The 18,823-nt window shown below is 33.7% G+C and overlaps 1 protein-coding gene across 1 annotated transcript in view; it reads right to left on the reverse strand.

Moving 5' to 3' along the window:
- Positions 1-18,823, reverse strand: part of dnajc8 (DnaJ (Hsp40) homolog, subfamily C, member 8) — a 35,626-nt gene that overhangs the window by 15,674 nt on the left and 1,129 nt on the right. Inside the window, exons 2-6 of the mRNA XM_088090510.1 lie at positions 18,425-18,526; positions 17,795-17,851; positions 17,588-17,654; positions 17,331-17,425; positions 17,133-17,204 (exon numbers count right to left, since the gene is read on the reverse strand). Of these exons, the coding sequence (XP_087946636.1) occupies positions 17,133-17,204; positions 17,331-17,425; positions 17,588-17,654; positions 17,795-17,851; positions 18,425-18,526 (393 nt within the window). The remainder of the gene's footprint in view (positions 1-17,132; positions 17,205-17,330; positions 17,426-17,587; positions 17,655-17,794; positions 17,852-18,424; positions 18,527-18,823) is intronic.

The following is an 18,823-nucleotide window of genomic DNA, read 5'->3' on the forward strand; positions in this document are numbered from 1 at the left end:
GTTTTTGGATGTTTTTGCAAAATTCTATGCTATGGCGTCTCTAAGCAGGTTATTTAAGTCTGTTTTGAGGTGTTTTTAGCTATTTTTGGGACATGTCATATTTTGACATTTTTGCCATACTATAGCCTTGCCTTTTCAGTCATTTTTCAACATGCATAATTTTGGTGTTTTGGGTTGTTTTGCAAAGTCTATGCTATGCTGTGACTCAGCAGGTTATTTAAGTCTGTTTTGAGGTGTTTTTAGCTATTTTTGGGACATGTCATATTTTGACAAATTTGCCATACTATAGCCTTGCCTTTTTAGTCATTTTTTCAACATGCAGTATTTTGGTGTTTTTGGATGTTTTTGCAAAATTCTATGCTATGGTGTGACTTGGCACGCTATTTTATGCTATTTTGAGGTGTTTTTAGCTATTTTTGGGACATGTCATATTTTGACATTTTTGCCATACTATAGCCTTGCCTTTTTAGTCATTTTTTTCAACATGCAGTATTTTGTTGTTTTTGGATGTTTTTGCAAAATTCTATGCTATGGTGTGACTTGGCACGCTTATTTTATGCTATTTTGAGGTGTTTTAGCTATTTTTGGGACATGTCATATTTTGACATTTTTGCCATACTATAGCCTTGCCTTTTTAGTCATTTTTTTCAACATGCAGTATTTTGTTGTTTTTGGATGTTTTTGCAAAATTCTATGCTATGGCGTGTCTCAGCAGGTTATTTAAGTCTGTTTTGAGGTGTTTTTAGCTATTTTTGGGACATGTCATATTTTGACATTTTTGCCATACTATAGCCTTGCCTTTTTAGTCATTTTTTTCAACATGCAGTATTTTGTTGTTTTTGGATGTTTTTGCAAAATTCTATGCTATGGTGTGACTTGGCACGCTATTTTATGCTATTTTGAGGTGTTTTTAGCTATTTTTGGGACATGTCACATTTTGACATTTTTGCCATACTATAGCCTTGCCTTTTTTAGTCATTTTTTCAACATTCAGTATTTTGGTGTTTTTTGATGTTTTTTGCAAAATTCTATGCTATGGTGTGACTTGGCATGCTATTTTATGCTATTTTGAGGTGTTTTTAGCTATTTTTGGGACATGTCATATTTTGACATTTTGCCATACTATAGCCTTGCCTTTTAGTCATTTTTTTCAACATGCAGTATTTTGTTGTTTTTGGATGTTTTTGCAAAATTCTATGCTATGGCCTGTCTCAGCAGGTTATTTAAGTCTGTTTTGAGGTGTTTTTAGCTATTTTTGGGACATGTCATATTTTGACATTTTTGCCATACTATAGCCTTGCCTTTTTAGTCATTTTTTTCAACATGCAGTATTTTGTTGTTTTTGGATGTTTTTGCAAAATTCTATGCTATGGCGTGTCTTGGCACACTATTTTATGCTATTTTGAGGTGTTTTCAGCTGTTTTTGGGACATGTCATATTTTGACATTTTTGCCATACTATAGCCTTGCCTTTTTAGTCATTTTTTTCAACATGCAGTATTTTGTTGTTTTGGATGTTTTTGTAAAATTCTATGCTATGGCGTGTCTCAGCAGGTTTTTTAAGTCTGTTTTGAGGTGTTTTAGCTATTTTTGGGACATGTCATATTTTGACATTTTGCCATACTATAGCCTTGCCTTTTTAGTCATTTTTTCAACATGCAGTATTTTGTTGTTTTTGGATGTTTTTGCAAAATTCTATGCTATGGTGTGACTTGGCAGCTATTTTATGCTATTTTGAGGTGTTTTAGCTATTTTTGGGACATGTCATATTTTGACAAATTTGCCTTTTTAGTCATTTTTTTCAACATGCATTATTTTGGTGTTTTTGTATGTTTTTGCAAAATTCTATGCTATGGTGTGACTTGGCATGCTATTTTATGCTATTTTGAGGTGTTTTTAGCTATTTTTGGGACATGTCATATTTTGACATTTTGCCATACTATAGCCTTGCCTTTTTGTCATTTTTTCAACATGCAGTATTTTGGTGTTTTTGGATGTTTTTGCAAAATTCTATGCTATGGTGTGACTTGGCATGCTATTTTATGCTATTTTGAGGTGTTTTAGCTATTTTTGGGACATGTCATATTTTGACATTTTGCCATACTATAGCCTTGCCTTTTTAGTCATTTTTCAACATGCAGTATTTTGGTTTTTTGGATGTTTTTGCAAAATTCTATGCGATGGCGTCTCTAAGCAGGTTATTTAAGTCTGTTTTGAGGTGTTTTTAGCTATTTTGGGACATGTCATATTTTGACATTTTGCCATACTATAGCCTTGCCTTTTTAGTCATTTTTTTCAACATGCAGTATTTTGGTTTTTTTGGATGTTTTTGCAAAATTCTATGCGATGGCGTCTCTTAGCAGGTTATTTAAGTCTGTTTTGAGGTGTTTTAGCTATTTTGGGACATGTCATATTTTGACATTTTTGCCATACTATAGCCTTGCCTTTTTAGTCATTTTTTTCAACGTGCAGTATTTTGGTGTTTTTGGATGTTTTTGCACAATTATATGCTATGGTGTGTCTTGGCACGCTATTTTGTGCTGTTTGAGGTGTTTTAGCTGTTTTTGGGACATGTCATATTTTGACATTTTGCCATACTATAGCCTTGCCTTTTTAGTCATTTTTTCAACATGCAGTATTTTGGTGTTTTGGATGTTTTGCAAAATTCTATGCTATGGTGTGACTTGGCACGCTATTTTATGCTATTTTGAGGTGTTTTAGCTATTTTTGGGACATGTCATATTTTGACAAATTTGCCATACTATAGCCTTGCCTTTTTAGTCATTTTTTCAACATGCAGTATTTTGGTGTTTTTGGATGTTTTGCAAAATTCTATGCTATGGTGTGACTTGGCATGCTATTTTATGCTATTTTGAGGTGTTTTTAGCTATTTTTGGGACATGTCATATTTTGACATTTTTGCCATACTATAGCCTTGCCTTTTTAGTCATTTTTTTCAACATGCAGTATTTTGTTGTTTTTGGATGTTTTTGCAAAATTCTATGCTATGGCCTGTCTCAGCAGGTTATTTAAGTCTGTTTTGAGGTGTTTTTAGCTATTTTTGGGACATGTCATATTTTGACATTTTTGCCATACTATAGCCTTGCCTTTTTAGTCATTTTTTTCAACATGCAGTATTTTGTTGTTTTTGGATGTTTTTGCAAAATTCTATGCTATGGTGTGACTTGGCACGCTATTTTATGCTATTTTGAGGTGTTTTAGCTATTTTTGGGACATGTCATATTTTGACATTTTTGCCATACTATAGCCTTGCCTTTTTAGTCATTTTTTTCAACATGCAGTATTTTGTTGTTTTGGATGTTTTTGTAAAATTCTATGCTATGGCGTGTCTCAGCAGGTTATTTAAGTCTGTTTTGAGGTGTTTTAGCTATTTTGGGACATGTCATATTTTGACATTTTTGCCATACTATAGCCTTGCCTTTTTAGTCATTTTTTTCAACATGCAGTATTTTGGTGTTTTTGGATGTTTTTGCAAAATTCTATGCTATGGTGTGACTTGGCACGCTATTTTATGCTATTTTGAGGTGTTTTTAGCTATTTTTGGGACATGTCATATTTTGACAAATTTGCCTTTTTAGTCATTTTTTTCAACATGCAGTATTTTGGTGTTTTTGTATGTTTTTGCAAAATTCTATGCTATGGTGTGACTTGGCATGCTATTTTATGCTATTTTGAGGTGTTTTTAGCTATTTTTGGGACATGTCATATTTTGACATTTTTGCCATACTATAGCCTTGCCTTTTTTGTCATTTTTTTCAACATGCAGTATTTTGGTGTTTTTGGATGTTTTTTGCAAAATTCTATGCTATGGTGTCTCTTGGCATGCTATTTTATGCTATTTTGAGGTGTTTTTAGCTATTTTGGGACATGTCATATTTTGACATTTTTGCCATACTATAGCCTTGCCTTTTAGTCATTTTTTCAACATGCAGTATTTTGGTTTTTTGGATGTTTTTGCAAAATTCTATGCGATGGCGTCTCTAAGCAGGTTATTTAAGTCTGTTTTGAGGTGTTTTTAGCTATTTTTGGGACATGTCATATTTTGACATTTTTGCCATACTATAGCCTTGCCTTTTTAGTCATTTTTTTCAACATGCAGTATTTTGGTTTTTTTGGATGTTTTTGCAAAATTCTATGCGATGGCGTCTCTAAGCAGGTTATTTAAGTCTGTTTTGAGGTGTTTTAGCTATTTTGGGACATGTCATATTTTGACATTTTTGCCATACTATAGCCTTGCCTTTTAGATCATTTTTTCATAATTCAGTATTTTGGTGTTTTTGGATGTTTTTGCACAATTATATGCTATGGTGTGTTTTGGCACGCTATTTTGTGCTGTTTGAGGTGTTTTTAGCTGTTTTTGGGACATGTCATATTTTGACATTTTTGCCATACTATAGCCTTGCCTTTTTAGTCATTTTTTTCAACATGCAGTATTTTGGTGTTTTTGGATGTTTTTGCAAAATTCTATGCTATGGTGTGACTTGGCACTTATTTTATGCTATTTTGAGGTGTTTTTAGCTATTTTTGGGACATGTCATATTTTGACAAATTTGCCATACTATAGCCTTGCCTTTTTAGTCATTTTTTTCAACATGCAGTATTTTGGTGTTTTTGGATGTTTTTGCAAAATTCTATGCTATGGTGTGACTTAGCATGCTATTTTATGCTATTTTGAGGTGTTTTTAGCTATTTTGGGACATGTCATATTTTGACATTTTGCCATACTATAGCCTTGCCTTTTTTGTCATTTTTTTCAACATGCAGTATTTTGGTGTTTTTGGATGTTTTTGCAAAATTCTATGCTATGGTGTGACTTGGCATGCTATTTTATGCTATTTTGAGGTGTTTTTAGCTATTTTTGGGACATGTCATATTTTGACATTTTTGCCATACTATAGCCTTGCCTTTTCAGTCATTTTTTCAACATGCATTATTATGGCGTTTTTGGTTGTTTTTGCAACATTCTATGCTATGGCATGACTCAGCAGGTTATTTAAGGCTGTTTTGAGGTGTTTTCAGCTGTTTTTGGGACATGTCATATTTTGACATTTTTGCCATACTATAGCCTTGCCTTTTTGGTCATTTTTTCAACATGCATTTTTATGGCGTTTTTGGCCATTTCAACAACATTCTATGCTATGGCATGACTCAGCAGGTTATTTTAGTCTGTTTTGAGGTGTGTTCAGCTGTTTTTGGGACATGTCATATTTTGACATTTTTGCCATACTATAGCCTTGCCTTTTTAGTCATTTTTTCAACATGCATTATTATGGTGTTCTGGGATGTTTTTGCAAAATTCTATGCTATGGCGTCTCTAAGCAGGTTATTTAAGTCTGTTTTGAGGTGTTTTTAGCTATTTTTGGGACATGTCATATTTTGACATTTTTGCCATACTATAGCCTTGCCTTTTCAGTCATTTTTCAACATGCATAATTTTGGTGTTTTGGGTTGTTTTTGCAAAAGTCTATGCTATGCTGTGACTCAGCAGGTTATTTAAGTCTGTTTTGAGGTGTTTTTAGCTATTTTTGGGACATGTCATATTTTGACAAATTTGCCATACTATAGCCTTGCCTTTTTAGTCATTTTTTTCAACATGCAGTATTTTGTTGTTTTTGGATGTTTTTGCAAAATTCTATGCTATGGTGTGACTTGGCACGCTATTTTATGCTATTTTGAGGTGTTTTTAGCTATTTTTGGGACATGTCATATTTTGACATTTTTGCCATACTATAGCCTTGCCTTTTTAGTCATTTTTTCAACATGCAGTATTATGGCGTTTTTGGATGTTTTTGCAAAATTCTATGCTATGGTGTGACTTGGCACGCTATTTTATGCTATTTTGAGGTGTTTTTAGCTATTTTTGGGACATGTCATATTTTGACATTTTGCCATACTATAGCCTTGCCTTTTTAGTCATTTTTTCACCATACAGTATTTTGGTGTTTTGGATGTTTTTGCAAAATTCTATGCTATGGCGTGTCTCAGCAGGTTATTTAAGTCTGTTTTGAGGTGTTTTTAGCTATTTTTGAGACATGTCATATTTTGACATTTTTGCCATACTATAGCCTTGCCTTTTTAGTCATTTTTTTCAACATGCAGTATTTTGTTGTTTTTGGATGTTTTTGCAAAATTCTATGCTATGGCGTGTCTCAGCAGGTTATTTAAGTCTGTTTTGAGGTGTTTTTAGCTATTTTTGGGACATGTCATATTTTGACAAATTTGCCATACTATAGCCTTGCCTTTTTAGTCATTTTTTTCAACATGCAGTATTTTGGTGTTTTGGGATGTTTTTGCAAAATTCTATGCTATGGTGTGACTTGGCACGCTATTTTATGCCATTTTGAGGTGTTTTTAGCTATTTTTGGGACATGTCATATTTTGACAAATTTGCCATACTATAGCCTTGACTTTTTAGTCATTTTTTTTCAACATGCAGTATTTTGATGTTTTTGGATGTTTTTGCAAAATTCTATGCTATGGCGTGTCTCAGCAGGTTATTTAAGTCTGTTTTGAGGTGTTTTAGCTATTTTTGGGACATGTCATATTTTGACAAATTTGCCATACTATAGCCTTGCCTTTTTAGTCATTTTTTCAACATGCAGTATTTTGGTGTTTTTGGATGTTTTGCAAAATTCTATGCTATGGTGTGACTTGCACGCTTATTTTATGCTATTTTGAGGTGTTTTCAGCTGTTTTTGGGACATGTCATATTTTGACATTTTTGCCATACTATAGCCTTGCCTTTTTAGTCATTTTTTCAACATGCAGTATTATGGCGTTTTTGGATGTTTTTGCAAAATTCTATGCTATGGTGTGACTTGGCACGCTATTTTATGCTATTTTGAGGTGTTTTTAGCTATTTTTGGGACATGTCATATTTTGACATTTTTGCCATACTATAGCCTTGCCTTTTTAGTCATTTTTTTCAACATACAGTATTTTTGTGTTTTGGATGTTTTGCAAAATTCTATGCTATGGCGTGTCTCAGCAGGTTATTTAAGTCTGTTTTGAGGTGTTTTAGCTATTTTTGGGACATGTCATATTTTGACATTTTGCCATACTATAGCCTTGCCTTTTTGTCATTTTTTCAACATGCAGTATTTTGGTGTTTTTGGATGTTTTTGCAAAATTCTATGCTATGGTGTGACTTGGCATGCTATTTTATGCTATTTTGAGGTGTTTTTAGCTATTTTTGGGACATGTCATATTTTGACATTTTTGCCATACTATAGCCTTGCCTTTTTTGTCATTTTTTTCAACATGCAGTATTTTGGTGTTTTTGGATGTTTTTTGCAAAATTCTATGCTATGGTGTGACTTGGCATGCTATTTTATGCTATTTTGAGGTGTTTTTAGCTATTTTTGGGACATGTCATATTTTGACATTTTTGCCATACTATAGCCTTGCCTTTTTAGTCATTTTTTTCAACATGCAGTATTTTGTTTTTTTTGGATGTTTTTGCAAAATTCTATGCGATGGCGTCTCTAAGCAGGTTATTTAAGTCTGTTTTGAGGTGTTTTTAGCTATTTTTGGGACATGTCATATTTTGACATTTTTGCCATACTATAGCCTTGCCTTTTTAGTCATTTTTTTCAACGTGCAGTATTTTGGTGTTTTTGGATGTTTTTGCACAATTATATGCTATGGTGTGTCTTGGCACGCTATTTTGTGCTGTTTGAGGTGTTTTCAGCTGTTTTTGGGACATGTCATATTTTGACATTTTTGCCATACTATAGCCTTGCCTTTTTAGTCATTTTTTTCAACATGCATTATTATGGTGTTTTTGGATGTTTTTGCAAAATTCTATGCTATGGTGTGACTTGGCACGCTATTTTATGCTATTTTGAGGTGTTTTTAGCTATTTTTGGGACATGTCATATTTTGACATTTTTGCCATACTATAGCCTTGCCTTTTCAGTCATTTTTTCAACATGCATTATTATGGCGTTTTTGGTTGTTTTTGCAACATTCTATGCTATGGCATGACTCAGCAGGTTATTTAAGGCTGTTTTGAGGTGTGTTCAGCTGTTTTTGGGACATGTCATATTTTGACATTTTTGCCATACTATAGCCTTGACTTTTTAGTCATTTTTTTCAACATGCATTATTATGGTGTTTTTGGATGTTTTTGCAAAATTCTATGCTATGGCGTCTCTAAGCAGGTTATTTAAGTCTGTTTTGAGGTGTTTTTAGCTATTTTTGGGACATGTCATATTTTGACATTTTTGCCATACTATAGCCTTGCCTTTTCAGTCATTTTTCAACATGCATAATTTTGGTGTTTTGGGTTGTTTTTGCAAAAGTCTATGCTATGCTGTGACTCAGCAGGTTATTTAAGTCTGTTTTGAGGTGTTTTTAGCTATTTTTGGGACATGTCATATTTTGACAAATTTGCCATACTATAGCCTTGCCTTTTTAGTCATTTTTTTCAACATGCAGTATTTTGGTGTTTTTGGATGTTTTTGCAAAATTCTATGCTATGGTGTGACTTGGCACGCTATTTTATGCTATTTTGAGGTGTTTTTAGCTATTTTTGGGACATGTCATATTTTGACATTTTTGCCATACTATAGCCTTGCCTTTTTAGTCATTTTTTCAACATGCAGTATTATGGCGTTTTTGGATGTTTTTGCAAAATTCTATGCTATGGTGTGACTTGGCACGCTATTTTATGCTATTTTGAGGTGTTTTTAGCTATTTTTGGGACATGTCATATTTTGACATTTTTGCCATACTATAGCCTTGCCTTTTTAGTCATTTTTTTCAACATGCAGTATTTTGTTGTTTTGGGTGTTTTTGCAAAATTCTATGCTATGGCGTGTCTCAGCAGGTTATTTAAGTCTGTTTTGAGGTGTTTTTAGCTATTTTTGGGACATGTCATATTTTGACAAATTTGCCATACTATAGCCTTGCCTTTTTAGTCATTTTTTTCAACATGCAGTATTTTGGTGTTTTGGGATGTTTTTGCAAAATTCTATGCTATGGTGTGACTTGGCACGCTATTTTATGCCATTTTGAGGTGTTTTTAGCTATTTTTGGGACATGTCATATTTTGACAAATTTGCCATACTATAGCCTTGACTTTTTAGTCATTTTTTTTCAACATGCAGTATTTTGATGTTTTTGGATGTTTTTGCAAAATTCTATGCTATGGCGTCTCTAAGCAGGTTATTTAAGTCTGTTTTGAGGTGTTTTTAGCTATTTTTGGGACATGTCATATTTTGACATTTTTGCCATACTATAGCCTTGCCTTTTTAGTCATTTTTTTCAACATGCAGTATTGTTTTTGGATGTTTTTGCAAAATTCTATGCTATGGTGTGACTTGGCACGCTATTTTATGCTATTTTGAGGTGTTTTTAGCTATTTTTGGGACATGTCATATTTTGACATTTTTGCCATACTATAGCCTTGCCTTTTTTGTCATTTTTTCAACATGCAGTATTATGGCGTTTTTGGATGTTTTTGCAAAATTCTATGCTATGGTGTGACTTGGCACGCTATTTTATGCTATTTTGAGGTGTTTTTAGCTATTTTTGGGACATGTCATATTTTGACATTTTTGCCATACTATAGCCTTGCCTTTTTAGTCATTTTTTTCAACATACAGTATTTTGGTGTTTTGGATGTTTTTGCAAAATTCTATGCTATGGCGTGTCTCAGCAGGTTATTTAAGTCTGTTTTGAGGTGTTTTTAGCTATTTTTGGGACATGTCATATTTTGACATTTTTGCCATACTATAGCCTTGCCTTTTTTGTCATTTTTTTCAACATGCAGTATTATGTATGCTTTTTGGATGTTTTTGCAAAATTCTATGCTATGGTGTGACTTGGCACGCTATTTTATGCTATTTTGAGGTGTTTTTAGCTATTGTTGGGACATGTCATATTTTGACATTCTTGCCATACTATAGCCTTGCCTTTTTAGTCATTTTTTTCAACATACAGTATTTTGGTGTTTTGGATGTTTTTGCAAAATTCTATGCTATGGCGTGTCTCAGCAGGTTATTTAAGTCTGTTTTGAGGTGTTTTTAGCTATTTTTGGGACATGTCATATTTTGACATTTTTGCCATACTATAGCCTTGCCTTTTTTGTCATTTTTTTCAACATGCAGTATTTTGGTGTTTTTGGATGTTTTTGCAAAATTCTATGCTATGGTGTGACTTGGCATGCTATTTTATGCTATTTTGAGGTGTTTTTAGCTATTTTTGGGACATGTCATATTTTGACATTTTTGCCATACTATAGCCTTGCCTTTTTTGTCATTTTTTCAACATGCAGTATTTTGGTGTTTTTGGATGTTTTTGCAAAATTCTATGCTATGGTGTGACTTGGCATGCTATTTTATGCTATTTTGAGGTGTTTTAGCTATTTTGGGACATGTCATATTTTGACATTTTGCCATACTATAGCCTTGCCTTTTTAGTCATTTTTTCAACATGCAGTATTTTGTTTTTTGGATGTTTTGCAAAATTCTATGCGATGGCGTCTCTAAGCAGGTTATTTAAGTCTGTTTTGAGGTGTTTTTAGCTATTTTTGGGACATGTCATATTTTGACATTTTTGCCATACTATAGCCTTGCCTTTTTAGTCATTTTTTTCAACGTGCAGTATTTTGGTGTTTTTGGATGTTTTTGCACAATTATATGCTATGGTGTGTCTTGGCACGCTATTTTGTGCTGTTTGAGGTGTTTTCAGCTGTTTTTGGGACATGTCATATTTTGACATTTTTGCCATACTATAGCCTTGCCTTTTTAGTCATTTTTTTCAACATGCATTATTATGGTGTTTTTGGATGTTTTTGCAAAATTCTATGCTATGGTGTGACTTGGCACGCTATTTTATGCTATTTTGAGGTGTTTTTAGCTATTTTTGGGACATGTCATATTTTGACATTTTTGCCATACTATAGCCTTGCCTTTTCAGTCATTTTTTCAACATGCATTATTATGGCGTTTTTGGTTGTTTTTGCAACATTCTATGCTATGGCATGACTCAGCATGTTATTTTAGGGTGTTTTGAGGTGGTTTTAGCTGTTTTTGGGACATGTCATATTTTGACATTTTTGCCATACTATAGCCTTGCCTTTTTAGTCATTTTTTTCAACATGCATTATTATGGTGTTTTTGGATGTTTTTGCAAAATTCTATGCTATGGCGTCTCTAAGCAGGTTATTTAAGTCTGTTTTGAGGTGTTTTTAGCTATTTTTGGGACATGTCATATTTTGACATTTTTGCCATACTATAGCCTTGCCTTTTCAGTCATTTTTCAACATGCATAATTTTGGTGTTTTGGGTTGTTTTTGCAAAAGTCTATGCTATGCTGTGACTCAGCAGGTTATTTAAGTCTGTTTTGAGGTGTTTTAGCTATTTTTGGGACATGTCACATTTTGACATTTTTGCCATACTATAGCCTTGCCTTTTTAGTCATTTTTTTCAACATGCAGTATTTTGGTGTTTTTGGATGTTTTTGCAAAATTCTATGCTATGGTGTGACTTGGCACGCTATTTTATGCTATTTTGAGGTGTTTTTAGCTATTTTTGGGACATGTCATATTTTGACATTTTGCCATACTATAGCCTTGCCTTTTTAGTCATTTTTCAACATGCAGTATTATGGCGTTTTGGATGTTTTTGCAAAATTCTATGCTATGGTGTGACTTGGCACGCTATTTTATGCTATTTTGAGGTGTTTTTAGCTATTTTTGGGACATGTCATATTTTGACATTTTTGCCATACTATAGCCTTGCCTTTTTAGTCATTTTTTTCAACATGCAGTATTTTGTTGTTTTTGGATGTTTTTGCAAAATTCTATGCTATGGCGTGTCTCAGCAGGTTATTTAAGTCTGTTTTGAGGTGTTTTTAGCTATTTTTGGGACATGTCATATTTTGACAAATTTGCCATACTATAGCCTTGCCTTTTTAGTCATTTTTTCAACATGCAGTATTTTGGTGTTTTGGGATGTTTTGCAAAATTCTATGCTATGGTGTGACTTGGCACGCTATTTTATGCCATTTTGAGGTGTTTTTAGCTATTTTTGGGACATGTCATATTTTGACAAATTTGCCATACTATAGCCTTGACTTTTTAGTCATTTTTTTTCAACATGCAGTATTTTGATGTTTTTGGATGTTTTTGCAAAATTCTATGCTATGGCGTCTCTAAGCAGGTTATTTAAGTCTGTTTTGAGGTGTTTTTAGCTATTTTTGGGACATGTCATATTTTGACATTTTTGCCATACTATAGCCTTGCCTTTTTAGTCTTTTTTTTCAACATGCAGTATTGTTTTTGGATGTTTTTGCAAAATTCTATGCTATGGTGTGACTTGGCACGCTATTTTATGCTATTTTGAGGTGTTTTTAGCTATTTTTGGGACATGTCATATTTTGACATTTTTGCCATACTATAGCCTTGCCTTTTTAGTCATTTTTTCAACATGCAGTATTATGGCGTTTTTGGATGTTTTTGCAAAATTCTATGCTATGGTGTGACTTGGCACGCTATTTTATGCTATTTTGAGGTGTTTTAGCTATTTTTGGGACATGTCATATTTTGACATTTTTGCCATACTATAGCCTTGCCTTTTTAGTCATTTTTTTCAACATACAGTATTTTGGTGTTTTGGATGTTTTTGCAAAATTCTATGCTATGGCGTGTCTCAGCAGGTTATTTAAGTCTGTTTTGAGGTGTTTTTAGCTATTTTTGGGACATGTCATATTTTGACATTTTTGCCATACTATAGCCTTGCCTTTTTAGTCATTTTTTTCAACATGCAGTATTTTGGTTTTTTTGTATGTTTTTGCAAAATTCTATGCTATGGCGTGTCTCAGCAGGTTATTTAAGTCTGTTTTGAGGTGTTTTTAGCTATTTTTGGGACATGTCATATTTTGACATTTTGCCATACTATAGCCTTGCCTTTTTAGTCATTTTTTCAACATACAGTATTTTGTTGTTTTGGATGTTTTGCAAAATTCTATGCTATGGTGTGACTTGGCACGCTATTTTATGCTATTTTGAGGTGTTTTTAGCTATTTTTGGGACATGTCATATTTTGACATTTTTGCCATACTATAGCCTTGCCTTTTTAGTCATTTTTTTCAACATGCAGTATTTTGGTGTTTTTGTATGTTTTTGCAAAATTCTATGCTATGGCGTGTCTCAGCAGGTTATTTAAGTCTGTTTTGAGGTGTTTTTAGCTATTTTTGGGACATGTCATATTTTGACAAATTTGCCATACTATAGCCTTGCCTTTTTTCATTTTTTAAAACATGCAGTATTTTGGTGTTTTGGGATGTTTTTGCAAAATTCTATGCTATGGTGTGACTTGGCACGCTATTTTATGCCATTTTGAGGTGTTTTTAGCTATTTTTGGGACATGTCATATTTTGACAAATTTGCCATACTATAGCCTTGACTTTTTAGTCATTTTTTTTCAACATGCAGTATTTTGATGTTTTTGGATGTTTTTGCAAAATTCTATGCTATGGCGTCTCTAAGCAGGTTATTTAAGTCTGTTTTGAGGTGTTTTTAGCTATTTTTGGGACATGTCATATTTTGACATTTTTGCCATACTATAGCCTTGCCTTTTTAGTCATTTTTTTCAACATACAGTATTTTGTTGTTTTGGATGTTTTTGCAAAATTCTATGCTATGGCGTCTCTAAGCAGGTTATTTAAGTCTGTTTTGAGGTGTTTTTAGCTATTTTTGGGACATGTCATATTTTGACATTTTTGCCATACTATAGCCTTGCCTTTTTAGTCATTTTTTTCAACATGCAGTATTTTGGTGTTTTTGGATGTTTTTGCAAAATTCTATGCTATGGTGTGACTTGGCACGCTATTTTATGCTATTTTGAGGTGTTTTTAGCTGTTTTTGGGACGTCATATTTTGACATTTTTGCCATACTATAGCCTTGCCTTTCTAATCATTTTTTTCAACATGCAGTATTTTGTTGTTTTTGTATGTTTTTGCAAAATTCTATGCTATGGTGTGACTTGGCACGCTATTTTATGCTATTTTGAGGTGTTTTTAGCTATTTTTGGGACATGTCATATTTTGACATTTTTGCCATACTATAGCCTTGCCTTTTTAGTCATTTTTTCAACATGCAGTATTTTGGTGTTTTTGGATGTTTTTGCAACATTCTATGCAATGGCGTCTCTAAGCAGGTTATTTAAGTCTGTTTTGAGGTGTTTTTAGCTATTTTTGGGACATGTCATATTTTGACATTTTTGCCATACTATAGCCTTGCCTTTTTAGTCATTTTTTTCAACATACAGTATTTTGTTGTTTTGGATGTTTTTGCAAAATTCTATGCTATGGCGTCTCTAAGCAGGTTATTTAAGTCTGTTTTGAGGTGTTTTTAGCTATTTTTGGGACATGTCATATTTTGACATTTTTGCCATACTATAGCCTTGCCTTTTTAGTCATTTTTTTCAACATGCAGTATTTTGGTGTTTTTGGATGTTTTTGCAAAATTCTATGCTATGGTGTGACTTGGCACGCTATTTTATGCTATTTTGAGGTGTTTTTAGCTATTTTTGGGACGTCATATTTTGACATTTTTGCCATACTATAGCCTTGCCTTTCTAATCATTTTTTTCAACATGCAGTATTTTGTTGTTTTTGTATGTTTTTGCAAAATTCTATGCTATGGTGTGACTTGGCATGCTATTTTATGCTATTTTGAGGTGTTTTTAGCTATTTTTGGGACATGTCATATTTTGACATTTTTGCCATACTATAGCCTTGCCTTTTTAGTCATTTTTTTCCAACGTGCAGTATTTTGGTGTTTTTGGATGTTTTTGCACAATTATATGCTATGGTGTGTCTTGGCACGCTATTTTGTGCTGTTTGAGGTGTTTTCAGCTGTTTTTGGGACATGGCATATTTTGACATTTTTGCCATACTATAGCCTTGCCTTTTTGATCATTTTTTCAACATCCATTTTTATGATGTTTTCTGCTATTTTAGCAACATTCTATGCTATGGTGTGTCTTGGCATGCTAATTACTGCTGTTTTGAGGTGTTTTCAGCTGTTTTGGGGACATGTCATATTTTGACAATTTTGCCATACTATAGCCTTGCCTTTTTGGTCATTTTTTCAACATGCATTATTATGGCGTTTTTGGCCATTTCAACATTCTATGCTATGGCATGACTCAGCAGGTTATTTAAGGCTGTTTTGAGGTGTTTTCAGCTGTTTTTGGGACGTGTCATATTTTGACATTTTTGCCATACTATAGCCTTGCCTTTTTGGTCATTTTTTTAACATGCAGTTTTATGGCGTTTTTGGCCATTTCAACAACATTCTATGCTATGGTGTGTGTTGGCACACTATTTTATGCTGTTTTGGGGTGTTTTCAGCTGTTTTTGGGACATGTCATTTTTTGACATTTTTGCCATACTATAGCCTTTCCTTTTCGGTCATTTTTTTCAACATGCGTTATTATGGTGTTTTTGGATGTTTTTGCAAAATGCTATGCTATGGTGTGTCTTGACACACTATTTTGTGCTGTTTCAGGTGTTTTCAGCTGTTTTTAGGACATGTCATATTTTGACAATTTTGCCATACTATAGCCTTGCCTTTTTGGTCATTTTTTCAACATGCATTTTCATGGCGTTTTTGGCCATTTCAACAACATTCTATGCTATGGCATTACTCAGCAGGTTATTTTAGTCTGTTTTGAGGTGCTTTCAGCTGTTTTTGGGACATGTCATATTTTGATATTTCTGCCATACTATAGCCATGCCTTTTTGATCAGTTTTTCAACATGCATTTTTATGGCGTTTTTGGACTTTTTAGCAACATTCTATGCTATGGTGTGTGTTGGCACGCTATTTTACGCTGTTTTGAGGTGTTTTCAGCTGTTTTTGGGACATGTCATATTTTGACATTTTTGCCATACTATAGCCTTGCCTTTTTGGTCATTTTTTCAACATCCATTTTTATGGCGTTTTTGGACTTTTTAGCAACATTCTATGCTATGGTGTGTGTTGGCACGCTATTTTACGCTGTTTTGAGGTGTTTTCAGCTGTTTTTGGGACATGTCATATTTTGACATTTTTGCCATACTATAGCCTTTCCTTTTCGGTCATTTTTTTCAACATGCGTTATTATGGTGTTTTTGGATGTTTTTGCAAAATGCTATACTATGGTGTGTCTTGACACGCTATTTTGTGCTGTTTCAGGTGTTTTCAGCTGTTTTTGGGACATGTCATATGTTGACATTTTTGCCATACTATAGCCTTGCCTTTTTGATAATTTTTTCAACATCCATTTTCATGATGTTTTCTGCTATTTTAGCAACATTCTATGCTATGGTGTGTCTTGGCATGCTAATTACTGCTGTTTTGAGGTGTTTTCCGCTGTTTTTGGGACATGTCATATTTTGACATTTTTGCCATACTATAGCCTTGCCTTTTCGGTCATTTTTTCAACATGCATTATTATGGCGTTTTTGGTTGTTTTTGCAAAATGCTATGCTTTGGCGTGTCTCAGCAGGTTATTTAAGGCTGTGTTGAGGTGTTTTCAGCTGTTTTGGGGAGATACAATATTTTGATATTTTTCCATACTATAGCCTTGCTGTTTCGGTCATTTTTTCAACATGAAATTATTATGATGTTTTTGGATGTTTTTGCAAAATTTTATGCTATGGTGTATCTAAGCAGTCTATGTTATGCTGTTTTGTATGTTTTTAGCTGTTTTTCAAACATATCATAATCTGACATTTTTGCCATACTATAGCCTTGCCTTTTCAGTCACTTTTTTCAACATGCATTATTATGGTGTTTTTGGTTGTTTTTGCAACTTTCTTCGCAATGGCGTTTCTCAGCAGGTTATTTTAGACTGTTTAGAGGTGTTTTCAGCTGTTTTTGGGACATGTCTTATTTTGACATTTTTTTGCCATAGCCTTACCTGTACTATACTTTAGCCTTATGAAACAAAACGGCACAGTATAGCATGTCTTCCAAAATCGTATAAAAAATGTCATAGTATATTGTGTTGTCCAAATGGCACAAATACATCATAGTATAGTATGTTGTAGTTTATGATTAGCTTTTTTGTTTCTTTTAGTCCTGGCCCAGTTAGTTTTTCTATAAGTTTTACTTACCACTTCAGGGTCATCCTCCTCCACATACTGCGGCTTCCCATCCTTCTTTAGCTGTTTCCTTTTCTCCTTAACCTGTCGGGAGGACAGAATGGCAGAAAATAAAATCTTACCAAAGCAATACAGAGCTGGAAATTTGAGTTACATGGAGTGAAAATACCTCGAAAGTTTAAACGGTAAGGGAATGTGTTGGATACTCACGATATGCTCCACATATTCCTGTCCTGCATGGATCACATCTAAGGCTCTCTTCCTTTGTTCTGGTTCCAGAAGGAGTTTGTATGCCTTGTCCACAGCTACACCAGTGAGACATTCAGGTGAAATTAAACTTATATGACAGCATTTCAGTGTGTTTGTTAACATCACACAAAACCACAAACATGATCTGAGTTCATCAGTTTCACAGCAGCTGATGCATGTTTACAAAATAAACATAATCAGGGATGGAAGGAATTTACCTTCAAAGGCTTTCTGTGCTCTGTCGGGATCATCCTGATTTTTGTCCGGATGAACCAAGATGGACAACTGGGCAGTCAAAAAGACCAAATATTAGGAATCAAGAATTAAAAAATCATGATGGCGCTATCACTACATCAACAGCATTGTCATGTTTTCACAGTGAAGACCAATGAATTTTGTGCACACTTTTTCTTTTGTTGGCTTACCGCCCGAAATCTTTTCTTTAATTCGTCATCTGTTGCCTCGGGATCAATTTGCAGCACCTGCAAAATGATGTGAAGATGAGTGTGTTTATCTTACGCAGATGTCTTAGCCAAAGTGACGATATGAGACGTTTATTACAGTGGATTGAAATCGTTATGAGGGTACTGGTGGCTCTAATGAAGGTTTGTGGACAGCAGATTTATTATTCTATGGAGATTGTGATCAAATCCCTTTTTTTCTCAGATTCTTATTTTTGAGAAATGCACACAGTTGCAACAGCACGTAAGAGGAAACACTGGTAATGAAATCTGAAAGTCTGACCAATTAAGTTAAAAATGAACTTCACATTTATTGTCCATTTTACATATAAAGACATCAGTCATGTTAGTAATTTACAGAGTAGAGACTTAAAACAACATTTTTAATATATTTCAAGATGTAATGCTTGTTTACTCCACATTTCATGCCATTATAAATCAGTACTTGAGGTTATCTGCCTACTGATCAGATCTACTTTGAGTCTAGTAACTTGATTGTTATCCAGCAGTATTTTTTGCATTTACTGAATAAATACAAAAGAATAATTAATACAAGAATGAACACTTAAAGTACTTAATTGGTGGCCCACTTACCTCAAAGGGATTGAGATTGAAGTAGGACGATCCAGGTCTGAGTAATCTGTCAATTTGCTGCTTGGAGGTTAACACAGAGTCTCTCTTCTCAATCTGCTTCACCTGTCAGAAAAACACAATGAACAAGAAAACTGTCAAAATATAACCAAAGTCAAATAACAACTTCCACTTGAAGGTGCACTTTGATATTCTAATATTACTTTCTACTAGTGTATGAGTACAGCATGAATTTGGGTCGTTCCTGTTATGCAGCAACATTTCTTTTTGAAAGGAAAAAAAAATCAAGTTCTCTTGCATTATAAGAATAGAGACGTGTGTGACTGTCATCGCATCAAACATCTAGATTGTCTAGAGAGTGCTATTTCACAAATGCATTTATAACAGGTGATGTCTAGATCA

This window comes from Plectropomus leopardus, chromosome 17 (genome assembly GCF_026936395.1).
Source record: "Plectropomus leopardus strain MGB_pleo_1.0 chromosome 17, ASM2693639v1, whole genome shotgun sequence".
NCBI classification, from domain to species: domain Eukaryota; kingdom Metazoa; phylum Chordata; class Actinopteri; order Perciformes; family Serranidae; genus Plectropomus; species Plectropomus leopardus.